The sequence below is a fragment of the Podarcis muralis genome, chromosome 15, assembly GCF_964188315.1.
Source record: "Podarcis muralis chromosome 15, rPodMur119.hap1.1, whole genome shotgun sequence".
Taxonomy (NCBI): domain Eukaryota; kingdom Metazoa; phylum Chordata; class Lepidosauria; order Squamata; family Lacertidae; genus Podarcis; species Podarcis muralis.
Genome location: NC_135669.1, coordinates 43271695 through 43287986, shown reverse-complemented (window position 1 = coordinate 43287986; position 16292 = coordinate 43271695). Strand labels below are relative to the sequence as shown.

The 16292-nt window shown below is 48.3% G+C and overlaps 1 protein-coding gene across 1 annotated transcript; it reads right to left on the bottom strand.

Annotated features, from left to right (window-relative positions):
- Window positions 1-1123: 1123 nt before the first annotated feature.
- On the bottom strand, window positions 1124-16286 carry BLMH (bleomycin hydrolase). The gene is made up of 12 exons (XM_028708393.2): window positions 16166-16286; window positions 12897-13094; window positions 12704-12813; window positions 11788-11929; window positions 11103-11191; window positions 10390-10482; window positions 9413-9568; window positions 8472-8630; window positions 8303-8370; window positions 7332-7449; window positions 5464-5533; window positions 1124-2071 (listed from the first exon to the last, which is right to left on the bottom strand). Exons 1-12 carry the CDS (start codon window positions 16176-16178, stop codon window positions 1920-1922), a joined length of 1368 nt encoding a protein of 455 aa, XP_028564226.2. The 5' UTR covers window positions 16179-16286; the 3' UTR covers window positions 1124-1919.
- Window positions 16287-16292: the final 6 nt, after the last annotated feature.

Here is a 16292-nt window from a genome sequence, read left to right as displayed (position 1 = left end):
CATGTGTTCTCTGGAATTTTCCTGGAGCTTCATATCATGCAAGGGGAAGGTGAAAGCTGCAGTCTAAAAATGCTGATTCCCAGCATATTTCCTCCGCGGAAATTGCTCAGCCGTTAAGATATGAAAATGAGAAAAAACAAAAGGACTAGTTCTACATAGTGGGGGATGTCGAGTGTTAATCGTACTCATTGTAGACCCATTGAAACCAAGGGACTTAAAGGCAACAATTAAAATAGGTCTGTTACTCCAGTGTAGGTAGATGTATTAAATGCATGAAAACACGAAACTTTTAAAAAACCAATCATTTAAAAATAGAAATATGCAGGAATTCTTGCTCAGGGTCAAGACTGCAGTGCAAAACGGGTGTTTGCTTTTAATTAGTTTGACCCAAAAGCTGGATGGATGCAAAATCAGTTCCTTTATACCCTAAGCCTATCTTAGTGTCGCCTAACTTTCACGATGTTAAACATATGTTGAGGACTAAACTGTTTTATTAAGAGATTAACTCTGCGACCAGCTTTCAGTAAGAACCCATTCAGTTTCATCTCTCCTCTTGCCAAGTTCATTCTGATATGCCCTACGTTTTTCTCCCCATTGCTTTAGTTTGGCAGATTCCCCCCACCCCTCTCAAAGCTTTCTGATCTGGCACCAGGCTTAATTCCCAGAGACTAGTGTGGGGATTTGCCAACCTGGTATTGCTGAGACTACAACTCCCATGATCCTTGACCCTTTGGGCCATGCTGGCCGAGGCTGATGGGGCTGGAGTCCCAACACCATGCTGACAGACTGCAGCTAGCTGGGGATCAGTGGGGGCTTGATCTGCAGGTGTGGCTTGTGCCAAATCAGAAGTTTCCAATGTGTGGAAAGAACCCTTGGGAAAGAAGGACCCCAAAGCAGACGCCTTATGCCATGTCAAGACTATTTGCCCATCTAGCTGGCTAAACTGAGCTAGTAGCTCCATATTGTCTCCTCTGACTGGCAACAGCTCTCCAGGGTTGCCGGCAGAGAGGTGGGAGGGGAGTGTCTCCTCCCACCCCCCCACTGCCTCATTCATTTGTTGGCAATATGTTTTGCAGTTTGCCAGCAATTTATGCATCAATAATATCAATACAGGACACCGAAGCTCATTCAGCAAAGTGTTTTTATTCAAACGCTCCATAGCACCAGGTAGTTGTAGATGGCATTCAAATAAAAACGCAGCCATTTTTTAAAAATCCCATTTTACCCAGAAACTGGGCATTCTGGAATGTAGCCTTTGCAGCCACTCTTTCTGTTGGTTCAGCTGAGCCTCAGTGGTGGTTATGGGGGGGGGGGGGAATCCCCTGGGCTGTGATTCAGGTGCTCCAGGGAGAAGGCTGTTAAATTCAGACCACATCTCAGTTGGAAAAGACAAGACAGATGAAGATCATGTAGGAAGTGGGCAGCATCGTGCACCATGGGTTATATGCCTCTCTCCACAAGCAAGCAGCCAAGCAGCTCAAAATCACAACCAACAAGCAATTAATCTCCACTTGGTGGCCCTTTGTGGTACGCAATCACCCCAAGCGTTCATCTCACCCCACCCACCCATCTTTTTCTATACAAGGTTTGCATGAAAGAATCATTTTTAAAACGAGTATATGAATAAAATAATTTTAGAGGGTGTTTTTAAAAAAAAGAAAAGAAAAAAGGATTATACTACAATGAAAAGCACACATGTCGACGCAAAGGTTGCAGAGTAGCCCCGTCCACAGAAAAGCACTGTTTCCTCTGAAGATCCACAGGGCACCACTCTTCAAGACTGGCACCTCAAGTGGGAGTTTGCTCATGGGGCCACTTGGCGTTGGCTCCTGGCCCTCCAGATCCCCCCCCCCACATGCTTGCTTCAAGGTTGACCAGAAGGAGGCAGCAGAGAGCCCCCTCAACACACACACACCAGTTCACTTAGCCAGAGCGCCCATGGGGTCCCATGCAGGCAAGACGACTGGCTCCTGGTGCATCACAGCTAAGACGCCCTCTGGCACATACTTCCTGTCCACCACCACTTCGTAGACGTACTCGGAGAACCAGTCATCAGTCATGATAAGGTAACCTGGAGAAGAGGAGGATGGGACAAGGTCTATTAAGTGATGCTCAGCTTAAGAGGTGCCACCTACAGTGATCTGCCCTGGGGGACCCCTGCCCTCTATGCCACACTGAAATCTAAGAGGGCAGCCCCCCAAAAACTGCATGGAGGTAGACTGCTTCTGAACATTAAGGACCCATTAATTTTCACAGCTAATGAGGCCTTTGGTTGAACAATTAAATACAGGCCCCTTTCCTTGCTTTGCACCAGCGGACTGGGTGGTGCTTGCAATGTCAAATGTGCTTCAGGCAAACCAAGCTCAAACTGCCATCCCATATCAAATTCCTCCCCGGAACATTTTTCTGCCTTTCCCCTGCATCAAGAAACACCACAAATCAAAAACCTACAAGGAACAGATGAGGTCTCACGTGGTGTATCTTGTATTTGTGTTTGGAAGCCAAACCCAGGAGCTTCCAAAAACACCACTTTACAAACCCAGAGTTTTTGGAAATTCCTGAGTGACCGAGGATTGGCCTTTCAGGTTTCCTCTAGTGGCTTTGCCTCTGCAATTAACAGGTCAGATGCTCCAACCCTGTCTAAGATCTGACCTTGCCTTTCAACAACAGGATCACAATGCTAAGCTGGTAAACCCAGACCAGGCGATCTGGACCCAAAGCACCGTACAAAAGGGTTAAGCGTTTCCTCCATAACTCATCCTCCTCCAGCTAAGCCCCTGAGTCTAATCTTGCCTCTGTTGTTTCAGGCAATACTCTATCAACCCTCTTCGAGGACTGACGTTGGGGCTTGTTATTTTAATGCCTCCACGCCTAGCCAAGCCTGAGTGCCAAATCTAACATCCTCATTCTTCACCTCTTCCTTAAACAAGGGGCCTGCCAGAAAGCTGCTTGGCCTTCCCACACAAGCCCAGGCTTTTTCAAGAGGCCAGCTATCCCCAAAACCCTCTCCGAGGGCCATATCTGCAAAGGACGACTTTGGAGCAGCAGCTAGAGGTCTGCCCTGGAGGATGTGGCGTGGGAAAGCAGCTAGAAGAGGAGTCCCAAAAACATGGGTGTGGGATGCTAAGAACTCATTTGGAAACCTAAGAAACTATTTCACAGGTTCTGCAAAATAGCCCTTCCACAGAGTAAAAACTGGAAATACTCAAACACCTCCTATGTAGCACACCTACACATGCCCCCCAAATAAAACATGTATTAAAAAAAGCAGGTAAACTAGCCAAAAAAATAGGCACCCACCCCCCGCAAACATAGAAGGCCCAAAACACTATTTTAAAGTAAGGTTAGAATTGGGAGGGGAGGGGCGAAGCTGGCACCAACATCGGAGGGTTCCCACAGGCATCGCACTGCAGACCCCAGCCTTAGAGCCAGGAAGCCCTCCGGACAATCTCGCCCCAAGCAAGACAGATTTGGTTAGGTGGTGTCTTAAGCTAGCAACTGCTCTTCTCAGACTCAGCACACCCAGCTGCAATGCAGAAATAATGTTAGTACAGTAGTACCTCAGGTTACGTACTTAATTCATACTGAAACTGTTCTTAACCTGAAGCACCACTTTAGCTAATGGGGCCTCCTGCTGCTGCTGCGCCGCCAGAGCATGATTTCTGTTCTCATCCTGAAGCAAAGTTCTTAACCCGAGGTAATACTTCTGGGTTAGCGGAGTCTTTAACCTGAAGCGTATGTAACCCGAGGTACCACTGTAGTACTAACTGCTGCTGCCCTGTTTTATAGGCCTGCGTTGTAAGAATCACTAAGACAGAGGACTCAGGCTTGGCCAAATTCTGTGCCTGCAATACACATGTATTGAATCAATGCCCAAGACACATTCTGCAAGCAACCCGCACCGTCCTTACAGAAGGAACAATGCCAGTCGCCTTGGCCAGCCTTCAGGCAGTGAGCCTGGGGCAAGCTGCTCTCTTCTTCAGCTTGACACCCGCCCCGCCCCCCCCCATGGAGGCCTACCTTGCAGGGCAGAGAGGCTGTAAAGCATTTTGTCTGCTTGGTAAATGGAAAAGAGCAGCTGCAACCAGGGTTGGCCATTGCAAGGGACTGATTGGGCAGAGGTGGCGAGAGGACTCTGCTTGGCCCCCATCGTGAGAGGCCCCCAAAGTCTGTTCAGGGGCAAGTCCTGAGCCCCATTCAAGCCCCATTCATTAAAAGCAGGCTTTGCCTCTGAGTGGGAGTGAGACTTCCACGTAGAACAGCAAGAGGCTAAGAAGCTCAAGGAATCAAGCTCACGCCTCCTGGCTGCCCTGCCAGGAGGCTGGAGAAGGTAAACTCTGAGGAATGCCGGTAATCTGTCTCGCTTTCGCCGGGTTATTTTTAAACTTTGAAAGCTCAAAGTGGTTTGCACTCGTCTCTTGTGGCTGATGGCAGGAGTGTGTGTGTGTTTTTTTAACTGCTGGAGCAACTCTGGGTTTTAGCACGCTCATAAAACAGATGGGTAAACGAAGGGCTAAGAATAGCTGTGCCTTGACCTCAAGGCGGCTTTTTTGGGAAGCGGGGGTGAGGGCCACCTGCGCGCCTGGATCATTGAGATAGTCCTGCGCCTGCTGTTCCACGAAAGCTCTTGTTATGCAAACAGAAGCTCCAGTCTCAATGGGAGACACTGGTACACGCAGAAAAGTCCTTGGCTCTCTGAAATGACCATGGGTAGCATAAAGGCTCGAGGTGGGCCCTTGTCTTCCACCAACTCCCAGGGGAAGTGAAGAGGGAAACGGAACACATGTGGCAGCTACAATTCTGCTAGACAAAGACGCTGCTTCTTGTCATCCCAATCGCACAACCAACAGCAAAAGTTTCCCCCACTGGAGGCTGTTCGAAGAAGGGTAATGAACTTTTCTACACAAAATGAGATTACATCAGGAGCTTAAAGGAACGGCAGCCCAGTCAGTGCTCATGTGCGCGCTCTCTCTCTCTCTCTCTGCAATAAACCCAACACAGGAATTCTATAATCTCTGCCTTATGACCCCAGAGTAATTAAAAGGAGGCGGGGGACACACACAGCCCAATGGCGATCCTGGCAGAGTGTGCAGAACACAGAGATGGAAGGAGGGAGGTCCAGGAGCCTCATCACAAACCCAGGAAAATTCAGCATTTGGAAGAGACCCCAGGTTGGAGAGGCCTGAAGTGATGGAGGGCAAAAGGGAAGAATTCACTGACCACCAGCCTGTCAGGATTCTGCTAAGGCAGAGAGGCAGGGCAAAACTGCATAAGCTTCGAGTGCTAAACTGGCCCAGAATTAAGCTTGCTATCCCAATATACATGCTGTTGAGAATCTTAGCACTGGAAGGGACATCTGGAAGTCATCTAGTCCAACCCCCCTGCCCCAAAATCCAGACAACCCCCCTGATGCAAAACAAAAGGCCAGCCCAACTTTCAGCACCCGCGTTAGCAACACATTACCTTTATTCCCGCGGTCTTCGCCCCATGAGTTTTCCACGCGCCATTTTTCGAAGCAGCCCTCTTGCTCTGGCTGGAAAGAGGGGGAAATGCAGGGGTCAGCAGGAGGAAGAGCCCTGCAGAAAAGCTTCCATCTCCCCTGGCCAGGCAGATTTACACTTGCTTGTGGATTTATAGCAGAGAAATAAAATGCCTCCCTTACCTGACAGATGACACCTGCGCTTTCATTTCACAAACTGCTGTGAAAGCGTCCCTCACCCGTGCCTTTACAACCCCAAATGCTAATAGCCTGGTATCTGGATCACATAAGGAGTTCTACAGTGTGGAGAATATTGCATGCGGAATATTGCAGGCCTAGCTAGACATGTACTTTTATTGTGGATATTTTATACAGTGTATATATAAAGCTGCTGATTTTATCAATATTTTGATAAATTGGAGAGTGGGGAGACCCTGTAACCCACCTTGAGGTCCTTGCAGGGAGGATCTACATGTTGCAATAAATAAAACAAATCATGCTACAGTACTTTTAAAGACTTTGGGTCCAAACTGTGCTCAGGTCCATACGAGGCAGCTGGAAGAGATGGTGGCAAGAACCTCTGAAGGCCTGACTGGAATTACTTTCAAGCTCTTAAAATTCAATCAAGCCACATTTAGCTTAGTTTTGAATGCTGGCAAGGATTAAACGTCCCTCATGGGAAAAGAAAATTACATCACAGTTGTAGTTAAAACCTGTTTGCACAACAGGTATTTTTTTAAAAAAAGGGGGGGGGAGCCCCATGTTTTAATACCTGCTTTTAGCTTAAAGAAGCTTTTAGTGAGAATTATAAATCTGCCAACCGTTGGCAAAAACAGCCCAGGGGCATCGCGGCTTTTAATCTTGCCTTGCTCCTCTGTTTTAACGTCCTGGATTTCTGAGGTGAGGAGCCTCACCTTGTTTATAGACAAGCCCTTTCTAGCTAGCAAGGACCAAGCGGGGCAGAGTGGACTGAGCATCCCTCTTGGATTAAGGAGAGAGAGGAGGGTCAGATCTCATTGGGTTGACTGCCTGGTGGGCCTGTCTGGCTTTTAAAGTAATTCCATCGCTGTCTTTACTACCTTTCATCGTTGCTAGCCTTTGTAATATTTCTGTCTGTGAAACGGGAGACACATGGTAAATTTAGAAAGCTTTGGAAGGCTGTGTACCTGAAATGCATAATGTAAAATAACAACAAAGGATCCGCCATGGGATTGTGGTGGGGGTTGTGGAGTCCCTGTGCTGACTCTTGAGCTCCTTGGGGGAAGAGCAGGTGCCTCTGGGAAGGGGGGGGGGGCGTTCATGGCCTCAGTGCTATCGCCACCAGCATCATCCAGATATCAACGCTACACTTCTATGGTTCATCAAAAAAGAACAATGGTCTTTGTAGACAAGGCACTTGAGAAGAGGGACGGGACCCTCCACCAGCTCCCAGCACCCCAGACCGCTGGCCATGCTCCTGCTGAGGCAGGTGGGTGTTGGGAATCCAAGAGTCTCTGGAAAGTCACAGATGTTCTCTGCATGTTGTTCTCCTCTCAGTGGAAGCATCCCTCTGTCTCTCACATGTACGGAATACAACTTCTCAGAGCAGAGATGGGGAACCTTTGTCGCCCTCTAAGTGTTGCTGGACTGCTGTTCCCATCATCCCCTGACCAGGCTGGCTGGGGTAGATGTGAGATGGAGCCCAAAAACATTTGAGGGCCACCGGTTCTCTGTCCCTCTTTCAAAAGCACACACCGTCCCCAGGAGGATTCCATGAACAGGTTGTGCGTGCAATTATTGTCTGGTTGACTGCCATATAGGTGGAAAGGAAGGGAAGGAACTCCATCACCCACCCTGCTGCCCCAACACCCACCTTCTCAGTGAAGGCAGTAATGACCATGGCGTGGGTCATCAGCGAATCCCCGAAGATCAGCCGCTCGTCCTTGTTCATGTTCTTGACTGACACGCCAAACACCAGCTTGTGGTTAAATCTACAAAGCAGCGCACACGAAATGCACGTTAAGTGTGGGGTTCAGAGAAAGTGCCTTCCCTAGTAATCCTAAATTGTGGAGTAAACACATTTATCAGGTCGTCTCCATGATCACTGCAGATGGTAACAGCAGCCACGAAATTAAAAGACACCTGCTCCTTGGGAGAAAAGCGATGGCAAACCTAGACAGCATCTTAAAAAGCAGAGACATCACCTTGCCAACAAAGGCCCATATAGTTAAAGCCATGGTTTTCCCAGTAGTGATATATGGAAGTGAGAGCTGGACCATAAAGAAGGCCGATTGCCGAAGAATGGATGCTTTTGAATTCTGGTGCTGAAGGAAACTCTTGAGAGTCCCATGGACTGCAAGAAGATCAAACCTATCCATTCTTAAGGAAATCAGCCCTGAGTGCTCACTGGAAGGACAGATCCTGAAGCTGAGGTTCTAATACTTTGGCCACCTCATGAGAAGAGAAGACTCTCTGGAAAAGACCCTGATGCTGGGAAAGATGGAGGGCACAAGGAGAAGGGGACGACAGAGGGCGAGATGGTGGGACAGTGTTCTTGAAGCTACAAACATGAGTTTGACCAAACTGCGGGAGGCAGTGGAAGACAGGAGTGCCTGGTGTGCTCTGGTCCAGGGGGTCACAAAGAGTTGGACACGACTAAACAACAACATACAGGAGCAGTTAAGCACAAGGTGCAGCAGATCTGCGGTCCAGGGGGCTCTGAGCTTGCGGAAGAACAAAGAAATGGAAGCAAAGCAAAGTTTGAGCTTGACGTGCACACCCCCAATCCCCAGGGGGACTGTGTGCAGGAACCCAGCCCTCTTCCCCCACCCCACAAGCACTTACATATTCATGTCATTGATGCCCAGTTTGCTGTTGAAGTGCTTCCCAACGTCACAACCAAACCACACGGCCTGAGGAGAGAGCAGGCGACAATCAGGACCCTTCAGTTGAAGCAAAGAGCAGGAAGACACTGTGCTAAGGAGCAAAACAAAGACAGGGGGGCAGGCCAAACCTCTCCATCCCGAATAGAAGCGGCTGCCAGTTTCTTCAGGAGCTCGATGGGCTGGTTGTTGTAAAGAGTCTTCCTGCCCCCCACCATGTTACTCAGGTACTCCACTGTGTAAAGCTGGTTGTATTGGTTCTGGGGCCGAGGGTCGTTCACCAGGCAAACCTGTTAAGTCAAAGGGCTGAGTTAGCGCAAGAAGTTAATTTCAAGGAGGTCACTCCTCCCAACTCTGCTGGACCCAGCAATAGCAGCCAACTAAAATGCTTGCAACAAGAGCATGGCCAAAGATGGCCATTTCTTGTATCTCCCCAGCAGGTGTTATTCAGGGGTAGGCTGCCACTGAACCTGGAGGTTCCATTTCAAACAAGATGGAAGTTTGGAAATAATATGAGGGGTGCCGTTTCTCAGCAGCAAATATCCTCTGCTAGACTCATCTCGGTTTTGATGTTCTGGGTCACAATTTTATCACCATCTGACCAAGCAATGCTTGGCCCCCAAATAAGAGATCTGGGGTTGGAAATCTGGTGGGCCTTTCTGTAAGGATTTCCAGCTAAACGTTAAAAAGAACTTTCTGATAGTAAGAGCTGTTCAGCAATGCAACTGACTACCTCGGAAGGTGATGGACTTCCCAGCATTTGTGGTTTTTCAACGGAGGTTGGGGGACCATCTGTCAGGGGTTCTTTCAGTTGAGATTCCAGGTTTGCAGGGGTTGGGCTAGATGACCTTTGGGGTGTCCCTTCCAACTCTACAATTCTATGATTTCAGCCATGCCACAACTTTCAAACAGACCGAAGAGGGGTCGTGGTATTAAACGAGAAGAAGGGAGCAACAAGAGACCGTGTGGGGTAGGGGCGTGTCTTATCCATTTCCAAAATCTAAAAAGGATCGCACAGACAGGGGGCCAATGATTGTCCACAGGCTGCCTTGTGTTTACCACATTGCCCAACCTTGCTTTCCATGTCGAAGATGGGCTTGACGTGCTCTTTGTAGAACTGCAGGGGCGAGATTGGCCCGATCTTGTGGTAGGTCTTCTCCTTGTCGTAGAACTCCCAGCAGAAGGAGTCCGGAGGGCTCCCCAGGCAGATGGTCACTATTCTGAACACCTGGGGAGGGAAAGCAGATTAGTGGAAGGTGGAACCCAGACGCCTCCCTTCAAATCGGCCAGAGGGAACTGATGCTTGTGACTCACAAACCCTCGTTTTGCTTAATTGCTCGCTATGCTTATAAGCTGCTGTTCCGCTGAAGGCATCAAGCTGGTTTATAGATTTTTGAACAGTGTGGAAACTAAGCAACGTGACACAGGAGGCAAAAAGGAACAGAAGGGGAGAGGAAATCCATGGGCTCTTTCATTCTGCTCCCTAAGTTACACAATGGTCAGGTGGAATGGCCACCAGTTTGATGGAGGCAGTTCTGGGAGAAGAGACCGGGAAGCCAGCATGGAGCTGGACAACAGCAAAAAAAATGATATACGTTGTTGTCTGCTGCCCTCTAGTGCAGGCACCCTGGACGGACACTTAGGGAGGCACCAAGGGCTTTCCAGAAATGCAGTGAAGGACAATGCAACTCCTGTTAAAAAGCAAAATTAAAACAGCCTGACACACCTTTCCTCTTGGCAGCTTTGGCAAGAGAGAGAGAAGAAAGGGTGCAGCTGGGTAGACAATCTGCCCCTCCAAATTGTAAAGAGCACAACCAAAATGCATTCACAGTGCATCTCTGGATCTCTCTGTTAAGGCGCCACTTTCAGAGCTGCAAAGGCTGGTGCAAGCTGTGCTCAGTTATGAGAAGCATCATGAGAATGAGAAGCATGAGAATGAGAAGCATCATGACTGGGGCCCTGGGGGGGGGGGGAGAGAAAGAGGGGGCAGGGACAGAAAATCTCTTTTTACTCAGCCATCGCATTCGCCCTGCACCAAGAGCAGCTGACCTCCTCTATCATGGTGTCCACGGCTGCAGAGAGCTCATCCTTGTTGCATCCAGTCTCTACCATATTCCTCAGCCGGAGGCAATACTCTCGCATCTGTTTGGAAGAAAAGAAAAGCGGGAAAAGCAAGTTCTAAATGGCAATCTCTGTGGCACGCTATCAACACGCTCCAAGTTCAGGATGCTGGAGCAGGCAAGATGGCTGAGATGGCTGATGGGGGATGCAGCCCAGAACATCTGGAGAGCACCAGGCTAGAATTCACCTTTTAACAGATTGGAAAGAAAAGATTCAGCGCCCATGGGTTTGGACCTTAGCAAGCAATGGCAGGTGTCAGCATCTGAACAGGAAGGTTGTGAAAACTATGTCAGCTCATTGTGTGTGTGGAGCGGCAGGTGTGTCCAAAAGCCCACCTCAGATCTTAAGGGCTTTAACAGGCTTTACAGGGACTCATCTGTTTGCCTGTGGCGAACCTGATCTTATTGGCAAGCCACCAGACAGGGAAGATTCACTTAGCATCCTTTTTCTCAGGTCATCAGTGTGCTACATAGGATACCTTTAAGCAACTAAACCTTTCCATGGGGCTTGATCATTTTTACGGGCTTATTTACAAGCCTGAGCTTAAGTTTCCAAACTGGTGAGAAGACGAATGATTTTAGAGATGGTAACACTCTATCCACACACACCCATGCGCGCGCACACACACACACTTTAGTTACCTTGTGGTTCAGAATGTCATTCATTCGTCTGGAGGCCTCAGTGGTGTGTGATTCAGGGAAAACCTTCTTGGGGACTACGCCGTATTTTTCTAGGAAGGAACAAGTTTTAGTAACTGACCAGAACCGATGGGCCGAAGGAAAGATCGTTCTGCCTGCTGCACTCAGTTTACGCTGTGTGAAATAAGCACAGATCTTGACACAATGAAACTGTTTCCAGGCTACTTCTGTCCTCCCACATCCTTAGTCCGGGAGAGCCTTCTCACCTGTGGTGCACCCAGGTCCAGTCCTCAGCATCACCAATTAAAGGGCTCAGGGTAATGTATGCTGGACTTGCCTGAGAGCTTGGACATAACCTGCTGGGCAGCCTGACTCCACCATCGATTAGGTGCATAAGCTCAATGCATACATTTTTTAAAACTACATAAGAGGGTACCAGACTGAAGATCCTGTGGGGATCTCAGAGAGAAAGGACTCTGACTCTGTCTTATACTGCAACTGTCCACCTCGTCAGAAGACGTTCAAAAGATTTTGCGATTCCAGCCCCACCCAAGGAATTCTGTAATCCCAACTCCCGATTTCCTGGTCTTGGCTGAGCAGCCCCCTCCCCCAAGCTGCTTAAGTTGCTGCATCCTCTGCCCAGGAACCTAGGCGGACTACAGAGTGCCTTGGCCTCAGCTTCTCTTACCAACGAGGTTCACGAGCATGTCCCACTGCCCACCGTCATTGCAGGGATTGGAGAGCAGGAACTGCACCAGCCTCCCCTCCACAGGCTCCTTCTTCTGAGCTGTTTCCACATATGCATGCAAGAAGTAGTAACAGCGTTCAACCTGGAAATAATCCAGTCAGAATGCAGTCAGAAACCAGGTCCGTTGAGCCCTGGTAGACTTCAAGCTAACCCACCCCGCCTTAACCTTCTGGCCTTTTTACAGCTAGGATGGCCCACTTAGTGCTGGCCCCCTGGTTATTATTTAGTTAGTTATAGAATCGATTACCTGCCATCAGGTACAATAAAATGTAAAGACCAATTAGAACTAAGACATACTGTAATACAATGGGTCAGGTGTGCTTTCAGCAATGATAGCTGTGCAATGAGGACACCATTCTGTGGGGAGGGAAGTCCACAGAGAATGCCCCTTCCTGGGCTGCTGCCCCTCCCAAAGGTTTCTGATGATGGCAGCTCAAGGCAGAAGCCTGAATGGCACCCCTGCTTACAGAAAGAAGCAGACCAGTCTGCTGTGTTTTCCTCAAAGCAGGAGAGGGGAATCTGAAGCCCTCCAGATGAGTCTGGACCCTAATTTTCACCATCTCTCAAAACTCATAACATCCAAATAGCCACAGGTTCCCCACCCTAGCACCTAAACAAAGCCTTAAGAAAGCACCTCTGAGAGCCAGGGTGGCATGGCGGTTAAGAGTGTTGGCCTAGGACCTCACTCAGGCATGCTTTCTGGGGTGCCCTTGGGCCAGTCACCATCTCTCAGCCCAGCGTACTTCACAGGGGGTAAAATGTGGATGGTGGGAAATCATGTGTGCCACCTTGAATTCCTTGGAGGTGGGATATAAATGCAAGATGCAGAAGGGCAGTTAAATACAATTAGAAGCACCTTGTCCCAGAAGAAGAGGTACGACTGGCTGAACTCGAACTCCTCCGTGTTGAACTTCTTCATGAAGGGGAGGCGCATCACGTTCAGGCAGGAGAAGATCCAGCAGCGTCCTAGGGGTCAGAGGAGCACAGCGGAGATGGGCATCGCAAAGCATTAAAATGGGACGTGCAGTCTCAAGGGAGGTGGCCATTACCTGAGTTCTTTTGATTGGTGATGGGCTTGCCTTCAGCAGGTACCATGTGCTGGAAGACCTGCAGCGTGTCCTGCACCACGGCCCGCTCCAGGCACACCTCCAGGGGGTCTGCGCACGTGGCCACATTCTGGGCCAACAAGTACCGGGGTTCAGCTTTCAGGGCTTGGGCGAAAGCTGAAGATTTTTTCAGGCTCAACCCTGCTAAGACAAAACAGGGCAGTCGATTCAGGACAGTTGATTCTGAAAGTCAGCAACAGAGGGCACACATGGAGAAAACAGAACTCAGGATGTGCTCAGGAAGGATGCTGGAAGCTCATCACAGGTGTCTGCAGACATGGCTGATGCTGATACCACTCATGGCGTGGCAGGGAAAGTCCTCTGTCTCTTCTCAGAGACACTCTTATTACTCAACTTGTTGAATTTCTTTTAAAAATCGATCAGCAGGCTTTTAATATAATGTTAGTGTGTTCAGCTGTTGTTTTTAATTGCCTGGTATGTTTTTTTTTTCCATTTTAGGATTGCTATATGTATCATTTGCCTATTTTTATTGTGCTTATTTACTTAGAAGATTTGTAAGCCATTTAACCAAAGAGCAGTCTCCAATAAAACAGTAGACGAAACACAAACAAAGAAACTAACCTGAAAACAAATATACATAAAACCATCATAATAAAAGCTGCAGTTAAAAATCAGTAAAACTTTTAAACAATTATAAGCAACCAGATTAACTTTTTGCTAGCTCTCTTGTGTGTTTTTAAACCGAAACCCAGAGTAGATTATAATGATGATGATGATGATGATGATGATGATGATGATTTAAGTAATGAAATCCAGCAATCTCAAAACAGATTCTGAGGCTACACATTTGCCTCACTGCAATTATTCCCTTTCCAATTTCCCCCTCCCTTCAAACTTCCTGCTTTGTCTTATAGTAATAACAGGGGATAGATAAAGATTTCTGTGTTACACGTGGCCTGAAAATAGAACAGGCAAATATTCCTGTTCATGAGTGTCTGCAGGATTTCCCCCCTCAGGCCTGGGGGTGGGGGCAAAGTAAAGCACTAAAAATGACGAGGGGGAGGGGAGCAGGCTAGATTCCCACCAAAGACGAGACCAGCATCTGTCCATTTTGCTTATCCCTCTGGTTCTACAAATGATAGAAACTCGCTCTTTCTTTTTAAAATAAAAGCTGGGAATCTGCAGGTGTGCAGGCTCCTACGCGAAGTAGACTTCAGCAAAAACAACTTTTTGTGAAATGTATTCTAACGCTATGCAAATATTTCTGCCTTCAGTATCTATATTATTAGGCAATGCTGCCCTCCACCTTCTTAAGGGTGTGAAACTGTTCCAGATCCACTCCTGTAATCACAAGGCCTTGCTTCGTGCCAAAGACACGTTTCCTAATAGTGCCTCACCCAAGCACAGCTAATTGCCATGTTGCCAGGGTGGCTGAATTTCAATGCATGCTTATTTTGACATAAAGATGTTTGACAAAAAGTAGATAAAACTTAGAAAAGAACTGTCGTTTCCCAAAGGCAAGAGGACTTTTAATTTCATATATATCTTGTCACTGGAACATAGGAAGCTGGCTTACCCTAAATCAGGCCATTGGTTTATCTAGCTCAGTACAGTGGTACCTCGGGTTACGTACTTAATTCATTCCAGAGGTCCGTTCTTAACCTGAAACTGTTCTTAACCTGAAGCACTACTTTAGCTAATGGGGCCTGCTGCCGCGCCGCCGGAGCACGATTCCTGTTCTCATCCTGAAGCTAAGTTCTTAACCTGAGGTAATATTTCTGGGTTAGCAGAGTCTGTAACCTGAAGCATATGTAACCTGAAGGATTTCAGAACTGTCTTTCTCAGCCCTAAGTGGATTTGAACCCCAGACCTTCTGTGCGCAAAGCAGGGGCCCTACCACTAAGCTACAACCTGTATCTAAGAATACAGTCCCTAAAATGCAAGTGGCGTAAGAAAAACAGAGTCAAGGTGATTCATCAGTAAAGGATATAGGTTCAGATCTGCAGCCAGCCTAGGTGATCTTGGTTCCAGTAGCTATCTCTCGGGCTAAACTACTTTGCAAGGTTGTTGTGAGAATAAAAAGGAGGAAGGCAGAGAGATAGTTACTGGAACCAAGATCACCTAAGTGAGCATCTGGCTGGCTGCAGATCTGAACCTATATCCTTTATTGTCAAATCACATTGACTCTGTTTGGGTTGGCTGGTGGGTATGAACCCAGGACTTATTCCGCTGCAGTGGCCAAATTACAGAGCGGCCTGGCTTCCTCGTGGGTCCCTTTTAAACCAGCTTTCTAAGCAAGACCACAGAAGGTACCGTTTTATTCCGACAGGCTTTTGGGAACTAACTGCTCTTAAGGAAAGGGCTTTTAATAGCACTCTGCTGTTTTTGCTACCGGCTTTTTGACAGATTTGTTTTTACATCGTTTCGATTCCATTATCATCTTAATTACTTCTTAACTATTATCTTTCATATGTTTTTAGTGATCTGTGTTTTATCTTCATTTGTTTTAATTCTTGCAAGCTGCCTCCAGTTCCTCAAGGTTCTGGAGGAAATAAACTACTACTACTAATTATTATTATTATTATTATTATTATTCACAAGAAGCATGCAAACCACACACTGTCCTTCCCACAGTTCCTGCCTGCCTATGGCTGCCGGGTGCCTTGTTAAGTCTAAGGGCTCTTTTAATGAGGTGCTAAATTCAGCCTTCTTTCATCAGGTAACTACTTTTCATGTATAGCCTGCAGGGTTAGTTGCTTCCTTTATTTCTCTGGCATTTATACCCAGGCTTTTCTGCTTAAGTTGTCGAGGCTGCCCACCGCTCAACAAACAAACAAGCCACCCATTCTCAAGAATAAAAATCAGATTATTAATAAAAACCAGAGATCGACTAAAGCAGGGAGAAGGGGTGGGGAGCCTACAGGCGCCGGGGCGGAAATCGGACTAGGAAGGGGCGCTTCCTTCCACCCCAGGAACCTGGGAAGGGGGAGGCACTCTGCACATGCTCAGGGACACGCTCCCTCGGCGGTGCAATCCTCTCCTCGCGAAATTGGCCGGGACCGAAGGGTGTGTGGGTGGGAAACAGGTGCCGGGGCTGAATCCTGGGGCCCCGCGGCTCGACGGCGCCTGTTGACCCCCCCACCCCCCAAAAAAGCAACAGCAGCCTCCCGTTGCCATGGCAACCCCGCGCCCGGCCTTTCCCACCCCCAGCAGGCCTCTGCCGTTCCCATGGCAACCGCACACACACGCACCTGGGAGACTCATCGCGGGTCTTTCGGCCGCAGCAGCGCGAGCCACCGAGGAGGAGAACCAAGGCCGGGCGCCGGCGCCGGAAGCAGCTCTTTTATAGCCTCGGAAGCAGGAAGCCGGGCCCGCGAC